At 33.9% G+C, this 17,773-nt stretch overlaps 1 protein-coding gene across 6 annotated transcripts in view; it reads right to left on the bottom strand.

Annotated features, from left to right (window-relative positions):
* SNTG1 (syntrophin gamma 1) overlaps positions 1-17,773 on the bottom strand; it is a gene marked incomplete at its 3' end in the record, with an annotated part of 879,325 nt that overhangs the window by 228,799 nt on the left and 632,753 nt on the right. For all 6 annotated transcript variants that reach the window (XM_079136674.1, XM_079136675.1, XM_079136673.1 and 3 more), the window contains one exon: positions 14,005-14,134. In XM_079136674.1, the coding sequence (XP_078992800.1) occupies positions 14,005-14,134 (130 nt within the window). The remainder of the gene's footprint in view (positions 1-14,004; positions 14,135-17,773) is intronic.

Genomic DNA, 17,773 nt, shown 5'->3' with positions numbered 1-17,773 from the left:
GTACCAAGGAAGAAAGAGTAAAAGGTAAAGAGAAGCAAGGCAGGCCAATAAGAAGCAAACAAGTTCATGAGAGGCCTGAGTCACCAAGCTGGCCTCAGCTGCTCCATAAGACACTTGGTTGTTCAGTCAAGTGTGATATGTCTACAGGGTTCAGGTCACTGCTGCATTTCCAAATCAAGAGTTTTGCTGTTGAGCAAAACTGAACAATGTGCTATCTGGCTTCGTCTCACTTTTGGTCTTTAACTGGACAGTATTTATTTTCTGGGGATTCTCCCACATCTTGCTGCATTATCTTGAGAATGGGGCAGTGGTAGGTCCAGTGAGGTTGGCTCCTGGCACTGTGGCATGATGAAGGCCATGATGAAGTCTAACCTCAGACGCTGGGGAAAGCAGGTGGGGGTGGCATGTTTGGGTGAGGGCCCTGTGCAGTACCCAAAGCTGTGAGAATGCTGGAATGTGAAGAACTTGGGATGCTATGGCCAAGAAGAAAGGCAAAGCAATGAGGAAGGTGATACTATGTCTGCATTTTTCAGTTAACGTCAAAGCAGATAGTTTGAGCTGGAGCAAATATAAATTGCCTGATAATATTCCTTATCAAAATTTGTTAAAAATATTTCACTTCTACCAAGTACTTTTCCAAGAGACAAACTTGGCTATTCTATTAAAATTCTTTTGATATAATTTGCCAAAATAACCTCTAATCATAAGAAAGTAAAAATATGATTGTCAAAAATCTTCATAAAATACTATACCTAACTCTTCTTTGCTTTTGTTCTGATTTAAGTGACTGCCTCCACAGTTCTTTAATTTCACTCACCGTAACCCATTTTTTGATGACACTTGCGTGTCGCATTTTGTATAAAGAAAAATGATGCAGAGAACAACACACTACTGCTGAAAAGTACATCTAAGGTTTCAGACATGTCAGTGGCAATAAAAAGTAAAAAAGGGTCTACTTAAGTGACACCCATGCCTGTCAGAACCGTACTCCACAACCTCTGATCACAGCTTTTATTTCATTTTCAGTAAATCTCCTTTCTGCTAGTCTTTATTCTGTCATGACTTTCAGTTCACCTACAAGCTTTGTTGAGTCTTTTCAATGTGACAGATGCAATAGAAGTTTTTTTATTTTTTTTTCCCGTTAGCTTTTCATAACCAACATCTATATGAAAAACATATTTGATTTTTTCAACTTGTGTTTGCTATCTAATATAGTAGATCTCTATGGATTAAGCATATGACTCTCAAATGATTAGGTAAGTGCATAAAGTATTGGAAGATGACTAAAATACCTGTTGAGTAAATTCAAATATCTGATTAAATTCCTTCTCTCTCATCGTGTGTGTGTGTGTGTGTGTGTGTGTGTGTGTGTGTGTGTGTTTAAGAGAGAGAGAGAAAGAATCCTAAAGGGTTGTGATCATCTCACAGAGAATACTGATTATTGATGAATTTTCTTTAGGACTTATACATTTTCATTATTAAGCAATGTGGTAGGTATTTTGATTGATCTGAAGTTATTTATAATCTTCTCTATCACATCCCACATTAGGGGTTAGGAAACAAAACAATCCCACCCCTCTTTCCCTAATCATCAAAGGTTGCCATGAAACTGAATTCAGGGGAAAGGAATGTGAGCAACAGTCCAATGAATGGTTCATGGGAAATTTTCTCTTACCTTGGTAACAGGGGACAAATATGCCTTGCTCCACTCACTCCTTTTCAATTTCTTTCTTGTCCTGAACACTAAAGTGATGTTTGGAACTGTGCAGCACTAGCATGACCATGAAGTTGTAAACATAAGGCAAAAACCAACACCATAAAGATGGTGGAGGGAGATAATGTGGATAGACAGGAGATGAGTTCCTGGTGGCGTCTTCGAACCACTGAAACAGAGCATATTCTGCTGTCTCCAGAATTCTTGCCAGGTGGGAAAAAAGAACAATAAATATTTTCTCAATCAATATACAAGGTTCCTCTTGTTTAAGAATAGTATCATATAATACATTCATTTCACATATGCGCATATATATGTATATTTATATATACACACATACACCTACATATACACACTTCATCTATTTAAAAGTGACACATTTTATTAGCATAAATATGGTACACATGGAAGAATCCAGACTAAAAGAGGAGATTCTCTTACTTTTTCTAGTAGGTGAGTTAATAAAAATGTCAGGTGAAATTCTTCCTATTTATGAAAAGAGGTCAATTTTACTATTATAGAAGGAAAACAATGAGTGGGAGACATTCATTGAAGAATTTTCAGATGAAGGACAGATTTTCATTTACTTGCTTCTTCTCACTCTTTTGCTTTTGAGGGAATTAAGGGGGAGAGTTTGGACCACTTAATGATTTAATCACTGTTGGATATTTATTTTAAATCATTATGTCTAGTTTTGTTCTTGTACTGCAAACTAGAAAACTATCTTTCAGAATCTCAAATGACTGTTCCACAAAAAAGGACATGTAAACTCACAAGAAGCAGATACTATAATTTATTGATGTCTCATGAATTAAATAATTTAACTTAGAATGCAACTGGAAAAAAGGAAAATTACAAATGTTTTAGCACTACCTAAGAGGCAGAATATTGAAAGGATTTTTAAATATTCAATCTTCACAGTAACAGAAGATTACTTAACACCTATTTACGAGAAAATTGAAGACTAAGCACATGACTACTAAGTGGAGAAGTTGCAAGTTTATACCAAGTTTGATGATGCCAAAGTTCATACTTTGTCCACAACACAGAAACACTTAAAAAGCAGCAACCTCAGTTTGCTTTGACTAATAAAGAATGTTTTGAAGTTACATTTCTTTTTACTCTCAGTTTTAGCCAGTTTGCATACACCTTAATGCTAGTTGATTATAGTACTTAATGCAATTACATAGATCTCAGTCTTTTCTACTGTCTGAACTTTTAATAAATACTTCTTTCTAAAGTTTTATTATTTGATCAATGAATATCAAATACTTTTTATAGTTATAAGAAATCAGTCTTGGATGAACTTTTGGAGTGATCTTTAGTGATTTTCTGAATTTTGACCTATTCTTAATGTTTTTTTATTCTGTCAATGACATTATAATTTCTTCCCACTTTGATATTTAGTTGCCTGGTTTTAACAATCTCAGTTTTCATTTATTTTATGTATAATTCACACCTTCACAATTCTTTCCAATCCTATTTAGAAAGGTTATATTTCAATTATTTGAAGATGTACATTTCTTGGAGCACTAAAACTTTAATAGTAATGGTATAAGGCAAAATATATTTTATTAACTTAGAATAGTAACTAAAACAAAATTTACCTATGATTACTATTATTTCATAAGAGAACGATATTTAACATTATAATTAAGGCAAAACCTATATCATATAAAAGATCTGCCTTTAAAGAATAAATTGAATTTATGTAAAAACACACTTATGTTAACCAAAACATTTCACCTTATCTCAGACCAGTGAAAATTTTACATATTTAATGATATTCATTGCTATAATTCAGTTTTTCCTTTTCTGTGAATCCAGGCCATTACTTGTCATAAAATTCCTTCACCTATAAAATCACTTATTTTACTCTTACGCATGATTCATTCAACTTTAGGAAAATTTAAACTACATCTCTTCAAAACAGGTCAATCTCTCTCAGCACATCTTCATGTTATCTATGGAAGATAAAATTTCACATTTACTTTTAAGCTTATTTGAATAATATTTACCTTTCCCATTGCACTGTTTGTTTCTTGAAGGTAGAGCTGTCCATTTCTGCTCAATACTATAGTCACTGTCTAATAAATCATGTGATGGGTCTTCAAAAATATTGTTGAATGAATAAATGGATGAATAAAATCAGGGAACTGACAATCACGTCAAATGTTAACATCTGGAATTCGTATATATGTATTTATTTAAATGAACATTTATTTTAGAATAGTTTCAGATTTACAAAAAAATTACAAGTATAAATTACAATTTCTATATACCACATAACCATCTTAGCATAGCTAAGATGTTCCTACAAAAGTTCCTATATACCACATAGTTATCATTACCATCTTGTATTTCATTACTATAGTCCATTTGTTAGAATTAATGAATCAATATTAATACATGATTTTTAAACAAAGTCCATGCTTTATTTATATTTTTGTAGATTTTACCAAATATCCTTTTTCTGTTCCAGGATCTCAACCATGTAATATGTTGCATCATGTCGCCTTAATCTCTCTTGCTTAGGTCAGTTTTTTAAACTTTCCTTGTTTTCAAAGTTTTGGTGATTAGGAGTTGCTGGTTCAGTATTTTGTAGAATATTCAGCACTTGTGATTTGTCTGATGTTTTTCTCATATTGAGACTGGGGTTGTAGATTAGGAGAAAAGACCACAGAAGCACAATACCATATTTTTATCACATTGTATTGGTATTGGGGGTATATCTCTCAACATAACTGAAATTGCTTTGTTGTTTCTTCACTACAAAGTCATACATTTTCCTCTTTATACTCTGCACACTAAAAAATGATTCCTATGCTCATTAAGAAACAAAAGTATAAAAGAAAATATATTTTGACATTTGTATATTTTATTAGATATATTAACATCCACCAAAATATATTTGGATTCCTCATTATATATTATATTATATATTATATATATTATATTAATATTATATATTCCTCATTCTTCCCACAGATGTAGGACAAATATTAGCTTTTTATTAATGATTAATAGATTGTTGATGTATAAAAGTAATACTTTATAGCTTATGATATTGAGCAATTGCATAAAATATCTTAATTTATTTTAACCTACCAAAGTAGGCAAAAATGATAAAATCTCAATCTTGAAACTAAAGACAATGAGGATCTAATATTTTGTTCAAGCTCTTTACTATGGGTGGTTTGCATTTCTTTGAATATTTTATAATTGGTTCAATCAGTACAAGAACCAGGTTTTTAAACTTATAGTCTTGTTTGCATATAAAATACATACTTAAAATTCAAATCTTATTCACTGATGCTTCTATGATGTATAATATGAGTTATTTTGAAAACATGACCCTTGATTAATCATCATAATAAAATATAATATTATTGAGAATTTTTAGCATATGATTTTATGGGGAAAATACAAAATTAATAAACATGTATCAAGACAATAATGAATCTTAAAGCTATTTGACCTCATGGTAATACCAATAGCAGAAACTCAAACATTTTATTAATATCATTTTTATTCTAAAGAGTTTCTATATCCAGAAACAGTGAGCAGGACTGGAAAAGTCTCAAATGATATGACAAAGTGGAGTAGGAAGGAGCGAGTGATATTTCTATCAAAAAAAAAAAAAAAAGCAAAATGCAGCGTATGATACTTGCCTCTATATATTTGAGTAACTGCCAAGTGAAAGAGGAAGTTAAATTATAGTGTCTTTCCCAAGGCAGAACTAGTACAAATGGATGAAAGATACAAGACAGAGATTTTTATTCACTATAAGGAAGTATTGCCTAATATTGAGCTGTCAAAGATTCAATTGCTGCATTGTGAAGCAGTGGTTTCCTTGTCATTGAAAGATTTCCAGCAGAGAGCTATCTGAAAGGATCTTTGCTGGAGGTATTTCTTAATTGGGTGGGAGATGATGTAGATAATCTCCTCAACCCTCTCCAACAAGAAGGTTTTAAGAAGCATTCATATGTTCTTGACATAATGAAAGTTGGGTACATTATTAATGTGCTCAAAAGTATTTGCGATCAGATAGATGTATCACAATCCATTTATTCCTGATCTTTCTGGCAGATTGTATTTTTCTATCCTTGTCCCTTAACTCAATGAATTATATGAAGAAGGTTTATTTCAAAAACAGACTTGTTTTTCAGACACTTCATTACGAGAGGTAGATTTATGAGGGACCAAATCAAATACACCCAGATAATACCAGGGACATCTACCATGGACAGCACTTCCACTTTATCCTGTCCATAGATATTCTAAAATGAGATGCCAACTCACATGTTGTAAGAACTTAATAGGTGATATCTGTGAACTGCAGTGTGTATGGGAGCTCCATGAATGTTTCTCTCACTCCTCTTTTTTGCCTTCACTTTCAGCAATTTTTCCTTCAGCTGTTGATTGAGAGACTGACTCATTCATTCAATTCATTGCTTGTTCAGTATGAACTGCTAAGTACCAAAAATACAAGGACATAGGACATACTTGGTGGCCAAGTGTTATCAGAGTCAAGTCACGGGTGACCCACTGTTCCTAGATCTAAGCGACTGCTGCTCTCACTCCCCAAGCCAACAAGCAGTTCCAGCATCATATCTGTATAGCAGCTTTTCTCAGTGGTGACCTCCTGACAACTCGGCAAGTCAGCCTGAGTTTTAGATGGCAGCATTTTTTCCTGGGCCTCTTATAGTACTTCTTCTTCATCATTTTCTGTGGAAGCTTCTAGCCATATTTACAATCCAAGCACTGAGAATAACAGATATTTTTTTTTTCCAACCAATATGAGTGAACTGGACAATAAAATATTTTTTCTTATAATGTCAGTTAGTTACTTACAAAAGATCTAGGAACTCTAGTGATTATTATAAATTATTTTACACTTGATTAATCAATTAATCAATATAGATTATTTTGTAATTTAAATAAATGAATTGAATCATAGTTGCCATGGAAGCAGAGACAACATAGATCAATGTTAGGTTTGGATTTAAGATGTCCCCCCAAAGCTCTTGTATTAATACAGGGATGTTTGAAGGTGGAATTGATTCCAGTGTGAGAGCCATAACCTAATCAGTCTATCTTAGTTTGAATGGACTGACTGGGTGGCAACTGTAGGCAGGTAGGATGTGACTGAGGATGGAATCGTCTTCCATGTAGGCTACTTCCCTCTTTTCTTTTCTCTCTCTCTCTCTCTCTCTCTCTCTCTCTCTCTCTCTCTCTCTCTCTCTCTCTCTCTCTCTCCACTTCCTGGCTGCCATAAATGAAGGAACACTCCTTCACCATGCTTTTCCACTGTGATATTTGCCTCTCTTTGAGCCCAGAGCAGTGGAGTCAGTCATTTATGGACAGAAACCATGAACCAAAATAAACTTTTCCTCTTCCGAGTTCTTCTTTTTGGGTATTTCATCACAGTAATGCAAAGCTGACTCATAGAGATTAGTACTAAGCAGAGAGGTCATTGCTATTGCTACCTTGACCATGTGGTTTAGAGGCTTTTACAAATGGTTTATGGGATGAATTTGGAAAAGTGTCAAGAAGTAGGTTGTAGAAGATAAAATTCTCTAGTAAAACTTAATGGGTAATTCTAGTGGAAGCTCAGAAGACCAGATGCTAAGAATGTGGACTGTGCCCATGAGATTTCAGGGGGAAATTAGAACTCTACTGGGAATTTGAGGAGAGGCCCCTCATGTTATATTCTGGCAAAGAACTTGTCTACATTTTGCTCATATCTTTGAGACTTTGTTCAGGGTTGAACTTAAAGGTGATGTGCTAATTAATCTGGTGGAGGAAATTTTAAGGCGACGTAGCATTCAGTCAGTGCCATGGATATTGATGGCAGCTTTCAGCTGAGTTCACTCTAAGAATCAGAAGCAGAAAGCAGGGTTGAAAGATTTTATAAACTTTGATTGGATTGTGAGAGTTGTGACCTAATCAGTTCATCTGACTCTGAATGAACTGACTGACTGGTAAGTATAGACAGCTGGGATATGGCTGGAGGAAGTAGGTCACTGGGAGGCATGCCCTGGAAAGGTTCATCTTTCCTGCTGGTCCATTTCCCCTTCTCCCTTTCTCTGCTTCCTGACTGTCATTAATAGAGCAGTGCTCCTCTATTACACCGGTCCTCATGTTGTGCTACTTCATCTTGGACTCAGAGCAATGGAGTCAGATACATAGGTACTGAAATCTCTGAACCTATGAGCCAAAATAAAACCTTCCTTCAGTAAGTTGTCTTGCCAAGTGTTTTGGTCACAGCAATTAAAATTTGACTAACACAGGCAGCTAGAAGCTATGAGAAAAAATCTACCCCTCACTTCATGAAAAGGAACTTGAAAATAAGTCCTTATTGCATGAAGGATCCCAATTAATTTCTTTCACACTTTTTTTTTTTTTTTGTTGTTGTTGCTTTGGTCTGAACAGGGGCCCAGTTATGAGGAAATATCCAACTACGCAGGAGGTTAAAGTGAGAGATAAACCCTATATTTCTGGAAAGAGGATGAAGAACAGCAATGTGGGGATCCAGAGAATACAAGGGAATCCCCCCAAGAGGGAGAGCATAAAGGGGATACTCCAATTCTATGTGTGAACTGAGAGAAGTTCTGCACTCCCCTCAAGCAGAACACATGCGAGAAACTCCAAAAAAGAGCAAATGCTTTGAAAACTGAACAAATATTGGAAATACCCCATGAAAAATGAGACAAAACTTAAAGACTGAATCTAGTTATGTTTGCTCATTTGCTTCCATGGTAAGCCAAAAGTGACCTTTCCAAAAGATATCTACGTGAAATACCTGGAACTTGTGAATGTTTTCTTATTTGATTAAAAAAAAAAATGAGGGATTCTTGCAGACACATTTAAGTAAAGGCTCTTGAGGTGAGAGGTCACACCAGATTATCTGGGTAAGCCCTAAGACCTAGTACAATTGGTCACATAAGAGACATCCACAGGAGAAGGCAAAGGCAATGTGACCACAGAAGCAAAGACTGAAATAATGTGACTAAGAGTCAAGAAGTGCTGAGAGTCATCTGAAGCAAGAAGCATTCTCCACTCGAGTGTCCAGAGATGAGGCAGCTGGCTGATACCTTGATTTCAGAATTGAGAGTGAGTTTCCATTATTTCAAACCATTAAGTTTGTGGTAATTAGTTATAGCAGATGAAGGAAACAAATACCACTCCAAAATGCTATGTAACATAACTCTTCGAAACTTAGTGACTTAGCAAAACTTTTATTATCCCACTGTTCCTGTGTCTCAGGAGTCCAGATATGGCTTATCTGAGTTTTCTTTTCCTAGGTGTTTCAGAAGATTGTAACCAAGATTCAACTGAAATCCGAAGTCTTGACCAGTGAGGTATCCAGATTTACCATGCATCTCACATCTAAGGGAAGGGGATTATTTAAGGGTGGGAATACCAGGAGGTGAACATCATTGAGGATCATCTTATCAGTCTGCCTATCAAAAACTGCCACCTTTCCCCATTTATTCAAATCCCTCCAACATGAAAAATGCATTTACTCCTTTCCAATGTTCCTTAAAGTTTAATGCCCTTACAATATTGGCAAATTGTAAAATTATTTAATGTGAGATAACCTCAGAAATAAAATTAATAACTTTCTATCTGGCTAAATAATGAAGAGCAGAAAATATTTTTAAAAATAATTAATTTGAAGCAAGGAGGTACTGTTTCAATTACTGTTCCTTTACTTTTCTTTCTTTCTTTCTTTTTTTTTTTTTTTTTTTTTTTTTGATATTAGGAATAGAACCCACGGTTTAGCATATATCAGGCAAACACTCTGCCACTGATATATACCTCAGCCTCTTTCTAAAATTTTATTTGGAGACACAGTCTTGCTAAATTGCCCATGCTGTCCTCTAACTAATGATTGTCCTGCCTCAGTCTTCTGAGTAGTTGAGATTATTATAATCATGCACTAGCATGCCCACAAGTACTCTAAGAGTTATGAATTTTATCTTTAAGAATCAATTTGAGTCTACTTTAGTCCAAGGAATAGGAAATGCCTGGTGGTAGCTGGTGGAGACATTAGTTATACTCCACAACACCACAGCCTCTGCTGTTCTTCCCCTTCTAATGTATAAGCTTTTAAATTGAGTTGGTATCTGTGCAGCACAGCTTCAAGACAAGTCTCTGAGGGACCTTTTTCTACTACATACTGTTTACTAAACATATTGTGAATACTTTGGAGCCATCCTGATTAATGTTAAATTTTAATTTTCAATTATATTTACTAAATATTTTGCCATTATATTCAAGGATCTTCTAGAAAATGAATTTATTCAGAGAGCAACTATAATTACATGGAATTTCCACATAAATTTAGCATAAAAATCCCCATTTAAATTTTATCAGTGCTAGAAATTAGTGAACAAAAGGTAAAGAAAATAATTAGACTATTATTCCAATCATTCAAACACAGGGTTTGTATGTTGGTTTGTTTTTCATTCTTTTATTCTTCTCCTCTGTCTATACTCCAACTGCCTTTATACAAAAAAATAATCATCATTAAAAAGTTTCTGTAATGTTATGGTTTTAACATTTCTTCCCTCAAATCATTATATGTTTACTTATTTATTCATTCTGATGGCACAGGGGATTGAATACAGGGGCACTCTATTACCGAGTTACATATCTCCAGTTCTTTATATTTCTTATTTTGATTCAGGGTCTTACTAAGTTTCTGAGGCTAAACTTAAACATGGGACTCTCTAGCCCTAGCCTCCCAAGTCATTAGAATTATAGTCATGTGTCTCCATGCCCAGCTTGTAAGCATATTTTATATCTTTTCAAATGTGTGTTTTGCTAATACTTTCAAACTTATTATTTTGTATGCATTTTCATTTCTCAAATGTATTGGTGTTTGATAATCTCATTGGTGGACTTTCTCAGATATTTACCCCAAATTTACCCTTTGTTGCACTGATTAAGAACAGATACACTATTCATTCATAAATTACATAAGCCATCACTATTTCATAATGTTGGCAAGGATAGAAAAAAATTAGTTCTTCAAGGTAGTGGTTCTAGTATCATTTTATTATAAAAATTAAGAGAACTCAAGCTGTTATCTTAATCAGAACTTTTCTAAATAGTCTCAGTCTAACTTCTTTTCCTACTATATATCAATCATTTCATTAATGCTATCATTATGCCTATTCTGTACCTATTGTCATTTCACATTGTTTTCTCTTATGCCTAATATCTTTTCAACACATATAATGAACTTTGCATACTGGAGTGCATTGTAATCAAAAGTACTTTTTAACTGAAAACTGAGTAGAAGAACAAAAAGACATTTATTAGAATGTAATGAAGGAGAGGTGAAAGAGCAAATAGATAGCTTATAAATAAGCATATGGATCTCCCAGGAGTTAAAACAGTGTTGGGTAAGGGTGTTATCCGCTTTTCTAAGTTTCATGGCAAGCATTTGTTGCAAGGATGGAAAATAAACAGTAAAATATGGCTTATCTTTCTTTAGACTTGTAGAGCTTAATAATATTTACATCTTTGTTCTTTTTTTTTTAACTCAAGCATTTGAGTTTTCAAATGCTTGTCAGTTGGATCACGTCATTCTAAGTGAGCATATATTCCAAAGAAGCTGTTTTTATGAGAGTTTCCTAGGATTTTAGACCAATGAAAATTTGGAGCTAGGTGAGAAGGGTTAAGAAGAAAAGATTTCAATTTATTTCTTAACATTCTGTTCTTTTTAAAGTATTTTTTCTCATGTACCTTATAGGACATGGGTTATTTTTAAGGCATTATAACCAGTGCTATAATGAAATACAGAGTTAATACTCACCCAAGGTAGTTTTACTTGTCTTTATCTCTAGAAACATCTACATAATACAAGGGGGAGAGGAACACAATCCTCAGAGAAATACTGTACTTCTTTTCTTTTTACTTTCTTTCTTTGGTCAGTACCTTAACTTTAATATGACATCATCAGATTAGCAAAGACTGGGCTAGAAGTTGGGCATCAGTCTTTTGGTTCATATATATTTCATATATATATATATGATACCATGTATTGAACCCAGGGGTGCTTTACCACTGAGCCACAACTTCTCCAGCTTTTTTCAAATTTTTAAAATTTTATTTAGGAAGGATCTCACTGAGTTGCCTAGGGCCTCACTAAGTTGCTGATGTTGGCTTTGAACTCTTTATCCTTCTGTCTCAGTCCCTCAAGGTGCTGAAAGTCCTCACAAGTGTGCACCATGGCACCCAGTTGGTGGGCATCGGTCTTACCCAAGTCTGACATGCCCAAGTCAGGCCTCCTCATGAGTTCATGCCTATGAGTAGGGCTCAGTGTATTTATACCTATTCAGCTACCTCAAAAAAATCCATCTATCTTTATTCACAGCTCAGTGAGACACAACTTCACATCTACCAAATAAATGAATTATAAAAGCAATACAACACCAAGGATTGAGAAGGATCTACAAAGACATGTCACCCATTGAAACTAAAAAGGTAAATTGTTAGCCATTTAAAAAAATTGGCATTAACTGGAAAATATACATATACAATGACTACCAATACCAATCACAGAACATCCCATTGCCATGTGCATGAGCATTGTGATGGCATTGCTTAAATTAGCCACAACTGAAAACAAGACAGTTGGCTTTAATGACTGCTGGTCCCTTCATTTTTAAGAAAGACTTATTTGCCAGAATACTTTCTCATATTTCAAAGCAAAATATGTACAGTGTTACTGAGGTACAGAAGGTCACTTTCATAAGAAAATCTTTGTATGATCTTGAGTTGGTGGAGGTATTTCTTCTTAACCATTTATATATTAGACTTCTGAATTTTTCTTAGGAAATCTTAAGTGCTCCAACATAGCATGGGATACTTTTGGACAGAGGAGAAAAGTAACACAAGAGCATGGATAATGTCAAGTACTTGATTATCTAAAACAACTGCAATGATAATGCATCAATATAGTTTATAGTTTTGTTCATTTTGTTTAGACTACACATCTCCTGAAAGTGGGCATGAGAGAGAGAGAGAGAGAGAGAGAGAGAGAGAGAGAGAGAGAGAGAGAGAGAGAGAGAAATAAGAAGAAGATAGACCCAGCTATCCAACTCCTTGGCCTATATCCAAAGGACTTAAAATCAGCATACTACAGTGACCAGCCACATTAATGTTTATAGCAGCCCAAATCACAATAGCTACACTGTGGAACCAACCTAGATGCCTTTCAGTAGATAAATGGATAAAGAAACTGTGTATATATATATATATATATATATATATATATATATATATATATATAGATGGATAAAGAAATATATATATATATATACACCATTGTAGTATGTATACAGTCATAAAGAAGAATAACATTAAGGCATTCACAGGTAAATGGATGGAGTTGGAGAATATCATGCTAAGTGAAATAAGTCAATCCCAGAAAACCAAAGGCTGAATGATTTCTCTGATAAGTGGATGATGATACATAACAGGGCAGGGGGAAAGGGGGTAAGGAAAGAACGGAGGAAGGATGGATTGTGCAGAGGAAAATGAGGGGTGGGGAGGGGACAGGGGGAAGGAAAGAGAATGAGGCAAACATCATTACCCTGTGTACAACCAGAGAAATGAAAGTTGTATCCCATTTGTGTACAAAGAATAAAAAAAACATAGTGACACTAAAGAGACATAGAATAGGAAGAGAGGAAATGTTTGAAGTAGAAAGATAAATAAAGTGAAGAGAAGCTAATTCCTATCAATCTAGACCTGGCTCTGATGAGTAAGTTTCTAGATCCCACAGTGATATTTTCTTACTATTCCTGTGCCAGAAGAGTTCCACACAAGACTTCAGTCTCCATGTTAGCTCTTCTTACTGTATTATCCTATTCCTTTAAAAAATTCCTAGTTGCAGTCCCAAGATCACTGAAAGTAAATTAATAGACTTTGTTGAAATTCAGTAGTATATTAGCCCAGAAAGCTTTTACTTAAACATATTTAATTTTTAATGCAAAATACAAATTTTGGTTTACTGAATGAAAACAGATCCTTTTGATTTTTGCAATGGAACCCTATGTACATGACCATTCTTGAACTGATAAATTGTACTAGGACTCTCAGGGTAAAGTGATTTTCTTCTAATAAGTGTTTCAGAAGAGTTTTCACCCTGAATATGAAGTGACTCATTCTTGGAAAGACACCAAGCAGTTGATGCAAAGTCAAATATATATTGAAGAATTTTATGAAGGCTGAGAAACTCCCTGAACAATGTCTCTTGGATCACTACTTACATTGTGCTTTGTGAGGTTTGAAATATTCATTGCTATTGCTTGTAGCCAGTCAACAGATTCTTCAGCGGAGAGGCACTGAATGATTCCACTGCAGACCCCATCCACAGCAATGACTTGAAAGGCATTCTGCCTGCAAATATGTTAGAACAAATCAGATCAAGGATGCAAAATGTATAACATGTAAATACAAAGGTATCTAAGAAATTTCAAAAGCATTTTTTTGAGTTGGCAATAAAATTATGCACTCTTATTATTTTAGGTGCTATCATCTCCTCTTGATATTTATAGTGTGTTTTCTTACAAATAAAGCAGGAATGCAAATAAATATCATACAAAACATAAAAATCACTTGACTTTCCTAAGCTGCAGTACTTAGTCATTAGTTCTTCACACTTGATCTCTATTTATCCATTTTCTCAAACGTGGATGCAAACACAAGGTCACATCTCCTTTCTGGTTCTAAATGCTTACATTCTTCATTTGTGTTGGTGTTGAGAATTTCTGTAACACCAAACTTTTTCATAAAATGCAGTGACCTGTCTTACTATCTGTATGGTCTTTTATTGATTTTTGTTGTTGCTAAAGAAAAGTCAATGATGGCTTCCTGAAAATTGTTTACAAAGTACTATAGAACTTAAAGCTGCCCCCTAAATCTTCAATATTCAATGATTTCATTTTTTTTTTTTTTGTTCCACATCAAGTTCTTCAAATGCTTAGACATAAGCTTAACAGACAGGAAGAGACAGAATCCTGAAATGAATGGAAGCTAGCCAAATATCTTAGCCTTCAAAATTACCCTGTTGTATAATACAATACACTTTAGAAAAAGTACAAACTATATTTAAATCCTCATCAATTGTGAAGTGATAGGAAACTTTTGCGAATCAGTCTTTGAAATGCTAAGTGAATTTCAATAAATTACATATTTAAAAATTATAAATTCCTTGCCCTTTTAGGTTTTACACTGTAATTGTGTGTATAAAACATTATTTACTTCCTCAATGGAAAATCCAGAGAACATATATCTGGCTCACAATTAATTCATGTCCCTCTCTTTTCTTTTTAGAACATTTCATGTCTTAGAACTGAACACACTATTAAGCCTTTGACATCCAAAGAACTCTGCGTTCAAATTATTAATATTTTTATAGAAAGTAGTCCTCATATACTTGACACAGCATTTTTTACTGAAATCAGGGACATGTTCAAATATCTTTTATTTCTTTTAAAAAATACAAAATCCCTGTAGGAATACAACTGTTATCTGTTTTTTTGAAATAAAGTTCTTTTAAATTTTTGGCAAGAAAAAAAATGCATAGCAAGAAAAGAATATTAAAAATGGTACATGTACATTTTTAGCTTTAATACTAATGTTCAACAGTGAGTAAGACGTTTACAATATTCAGACAGAAGCTCAACCATCCATGGAAAATGAGAACTAATTTGAGTTTAGTAATATGCATTTCTTTCTGCTCTCTAATTAGCATAACTGTTGCTTCGTGTGCTGCAAATTAAAGCATGCCTTGAAAATATTCATCCTCTTCTTTAAGTGAATCATGGCAGCTAGATATTTTTAGTTGATTAAAGTCAACACACTCATATTAAATCATATATGTGACATAGTTCCTAGGTAGAGTAATTCTGAGGGACTAATCTTTTATAAACCTAGACCCATACAGTGACATAAAACAGCCTTTACATCCTGTGTCAACTCTTTTAAATAAATGGAAACTAATCCCTTCCCTGAAGCACTTGAACAGATTCTTTGATTATGTATCACCTCTTAAAATAAATAGTCTGATCATAAAGATTGGAACAATAATCTACTTTACTTCTGTCTAACACTGAATAAAGGAGAGTACTGGCATATTATCCACCTAATTGAGTTTCAATTTCCCCAAATTAAAAACGAGAGAGATACACGTTACAGATTTAACCTGCATTTGCTGAGAAATTGGTAGATCCAAATATTTCACATATCATTGAAGTTCTATGAATAATGTCCCTTTGAATAATCCATTAACATGTGTTGCTTGGTGACAATGTCACCATATAGACTTGTCATTTCATTTAACTCTTAGTAACAATAGCAGTGCTTTTGTTTTTTTATTTGTAGCTTTAGAAAACATAATTCTTTGACATGATATAAACAGTAAGAGTCAATCTTTTATGCTTCATCTTATTTAATGTTACACTTTCTGAAATCAAAGGATTTCATTACTCATTAATTTAGTGTTGTGATACATTAAAACTTAGAAATGGTAATCATAGACTTGAGTATACCCAGACCAAATTATGATTCTTAGTTTAATGTATGTATGCTAATAAAATGTTGCTTAACTAAAGAGGTGAATCATCTGAAGTCTTGAGTTCAGATTGATTTTTCCACTCTCAACTTAACATTTTTAAGGATTCTAATGATTCTTGATCATTGCTCTGGCATTAAAAATTATTCTCCAATGTTGCTGAATTACAAATTAGTTCTATTCATTTAAAATACAAATTTGGTCTTCCTTGTATGAAAAATACACCACTTCCAAAAAGAATTCATAAGTATATTTCAATCTAACATATGCATATACATGAATATGCAAACACTTCTAATTAATGCAATTAATTCATGTTTTGTTTCATTCTTGATTTTATACAATTGAAGGCATATGTAGGAAGATATTAATTTTTATGGGGGTGGTGAATAGGAAATAACTGAGAGAAGGGCTTTTGTGCACCAGGAAAAAGTGTTGCAGGGACGAAAATACACTACTTGAAGAGGCTGGTTTGCTACATCCTTGAGTGAGCATCCTGGGAGATAAATGTAGAAAAGCCAGCTCAGAGTGAGGAGGGCTTCATACATCATGCAGGAAGGTATACAATGTACAAAGAGGCATGGCTGAATTATCATGGAGGGTTGGATTTGTGTGGTGTAGGGATCCTGTTAGACAAGTGAAGAGACTGTTTTAACTGGTAAAATATGAGATGATATGGAATTGAAATGATGTATTAGACTAAAAAGAAAATAATTAGTTCAAGGGATTTTTAAGGATATTGGAAATTATTTGATTGAATAATTTTTAATGGATTATAGAGGAGAGGGCAGGCTCAAAATTACTCCAGGATTTTAAACCTAAACTGAGAAACAGCTGAACTGGGTTAAGCAAGGGAAAGCATAAACTCTAAACAGGAGATAATTAATTCAAAGACAAATATCAGAAGCCTGAGAAACATAGTAAGAAATACATATTGCTTAATGTATCTCAATGTGTATATGATGTTGGTGATAAAGCAAGAACTTTCCAAATTATGCTAGGACATTTCTACCACTCCCTGAAAGTGAGAGAGCTGGTGTAATGGTCAAGCATTGGAATGAAAAGGTCGCTTCTTTAGAAAGATTTCTCTGACTTTCTAGGTCGAGACAAATGAGAAGGGTATTCTTGCAATATGCACATAAACAATGATAATAATCTCTCTCAAGAGAGTGGCTTTATACAAGTCAAAGAGAGGATTGACTCAAATATACTCAAAATATGTCATTTTTAAAATTTTTATAATTACTTAGTTGGGGGGTATGTTGAAGGAAAGAGATAAAGAAAAAGATGATTCTTTGGTTAGTGATTTCAGCAGTGCACTCTATTCTCTATTCTTCTTGAGTTCCATTCACATGCAGCAGGCCCAGAGTTTTTTCTGCTTTGTATATGCTACCTTGGTTCACTGTCTCAGCATTTCTTTTATGTTTTAAGGGTCAAATATAAAGCTGTTTAGTGAAGTCCAA

Source organism: Sciurus vulgaris, assembly GCF_902686455.1.
Source record: "Sciurus vulgaris genome assembly, chromosome: 1".
NCBI lineage: Eukaryota > Metazoa > Chordata > Mammalia > Rodentia > Sciuridae > Sciurus > Sciurus vulgaris.
The sequence above is the reverse complement of the archived record's forward strand: the minus strand, read 5'-3'. Positions and strand labels throughout refer to the sequence as shown.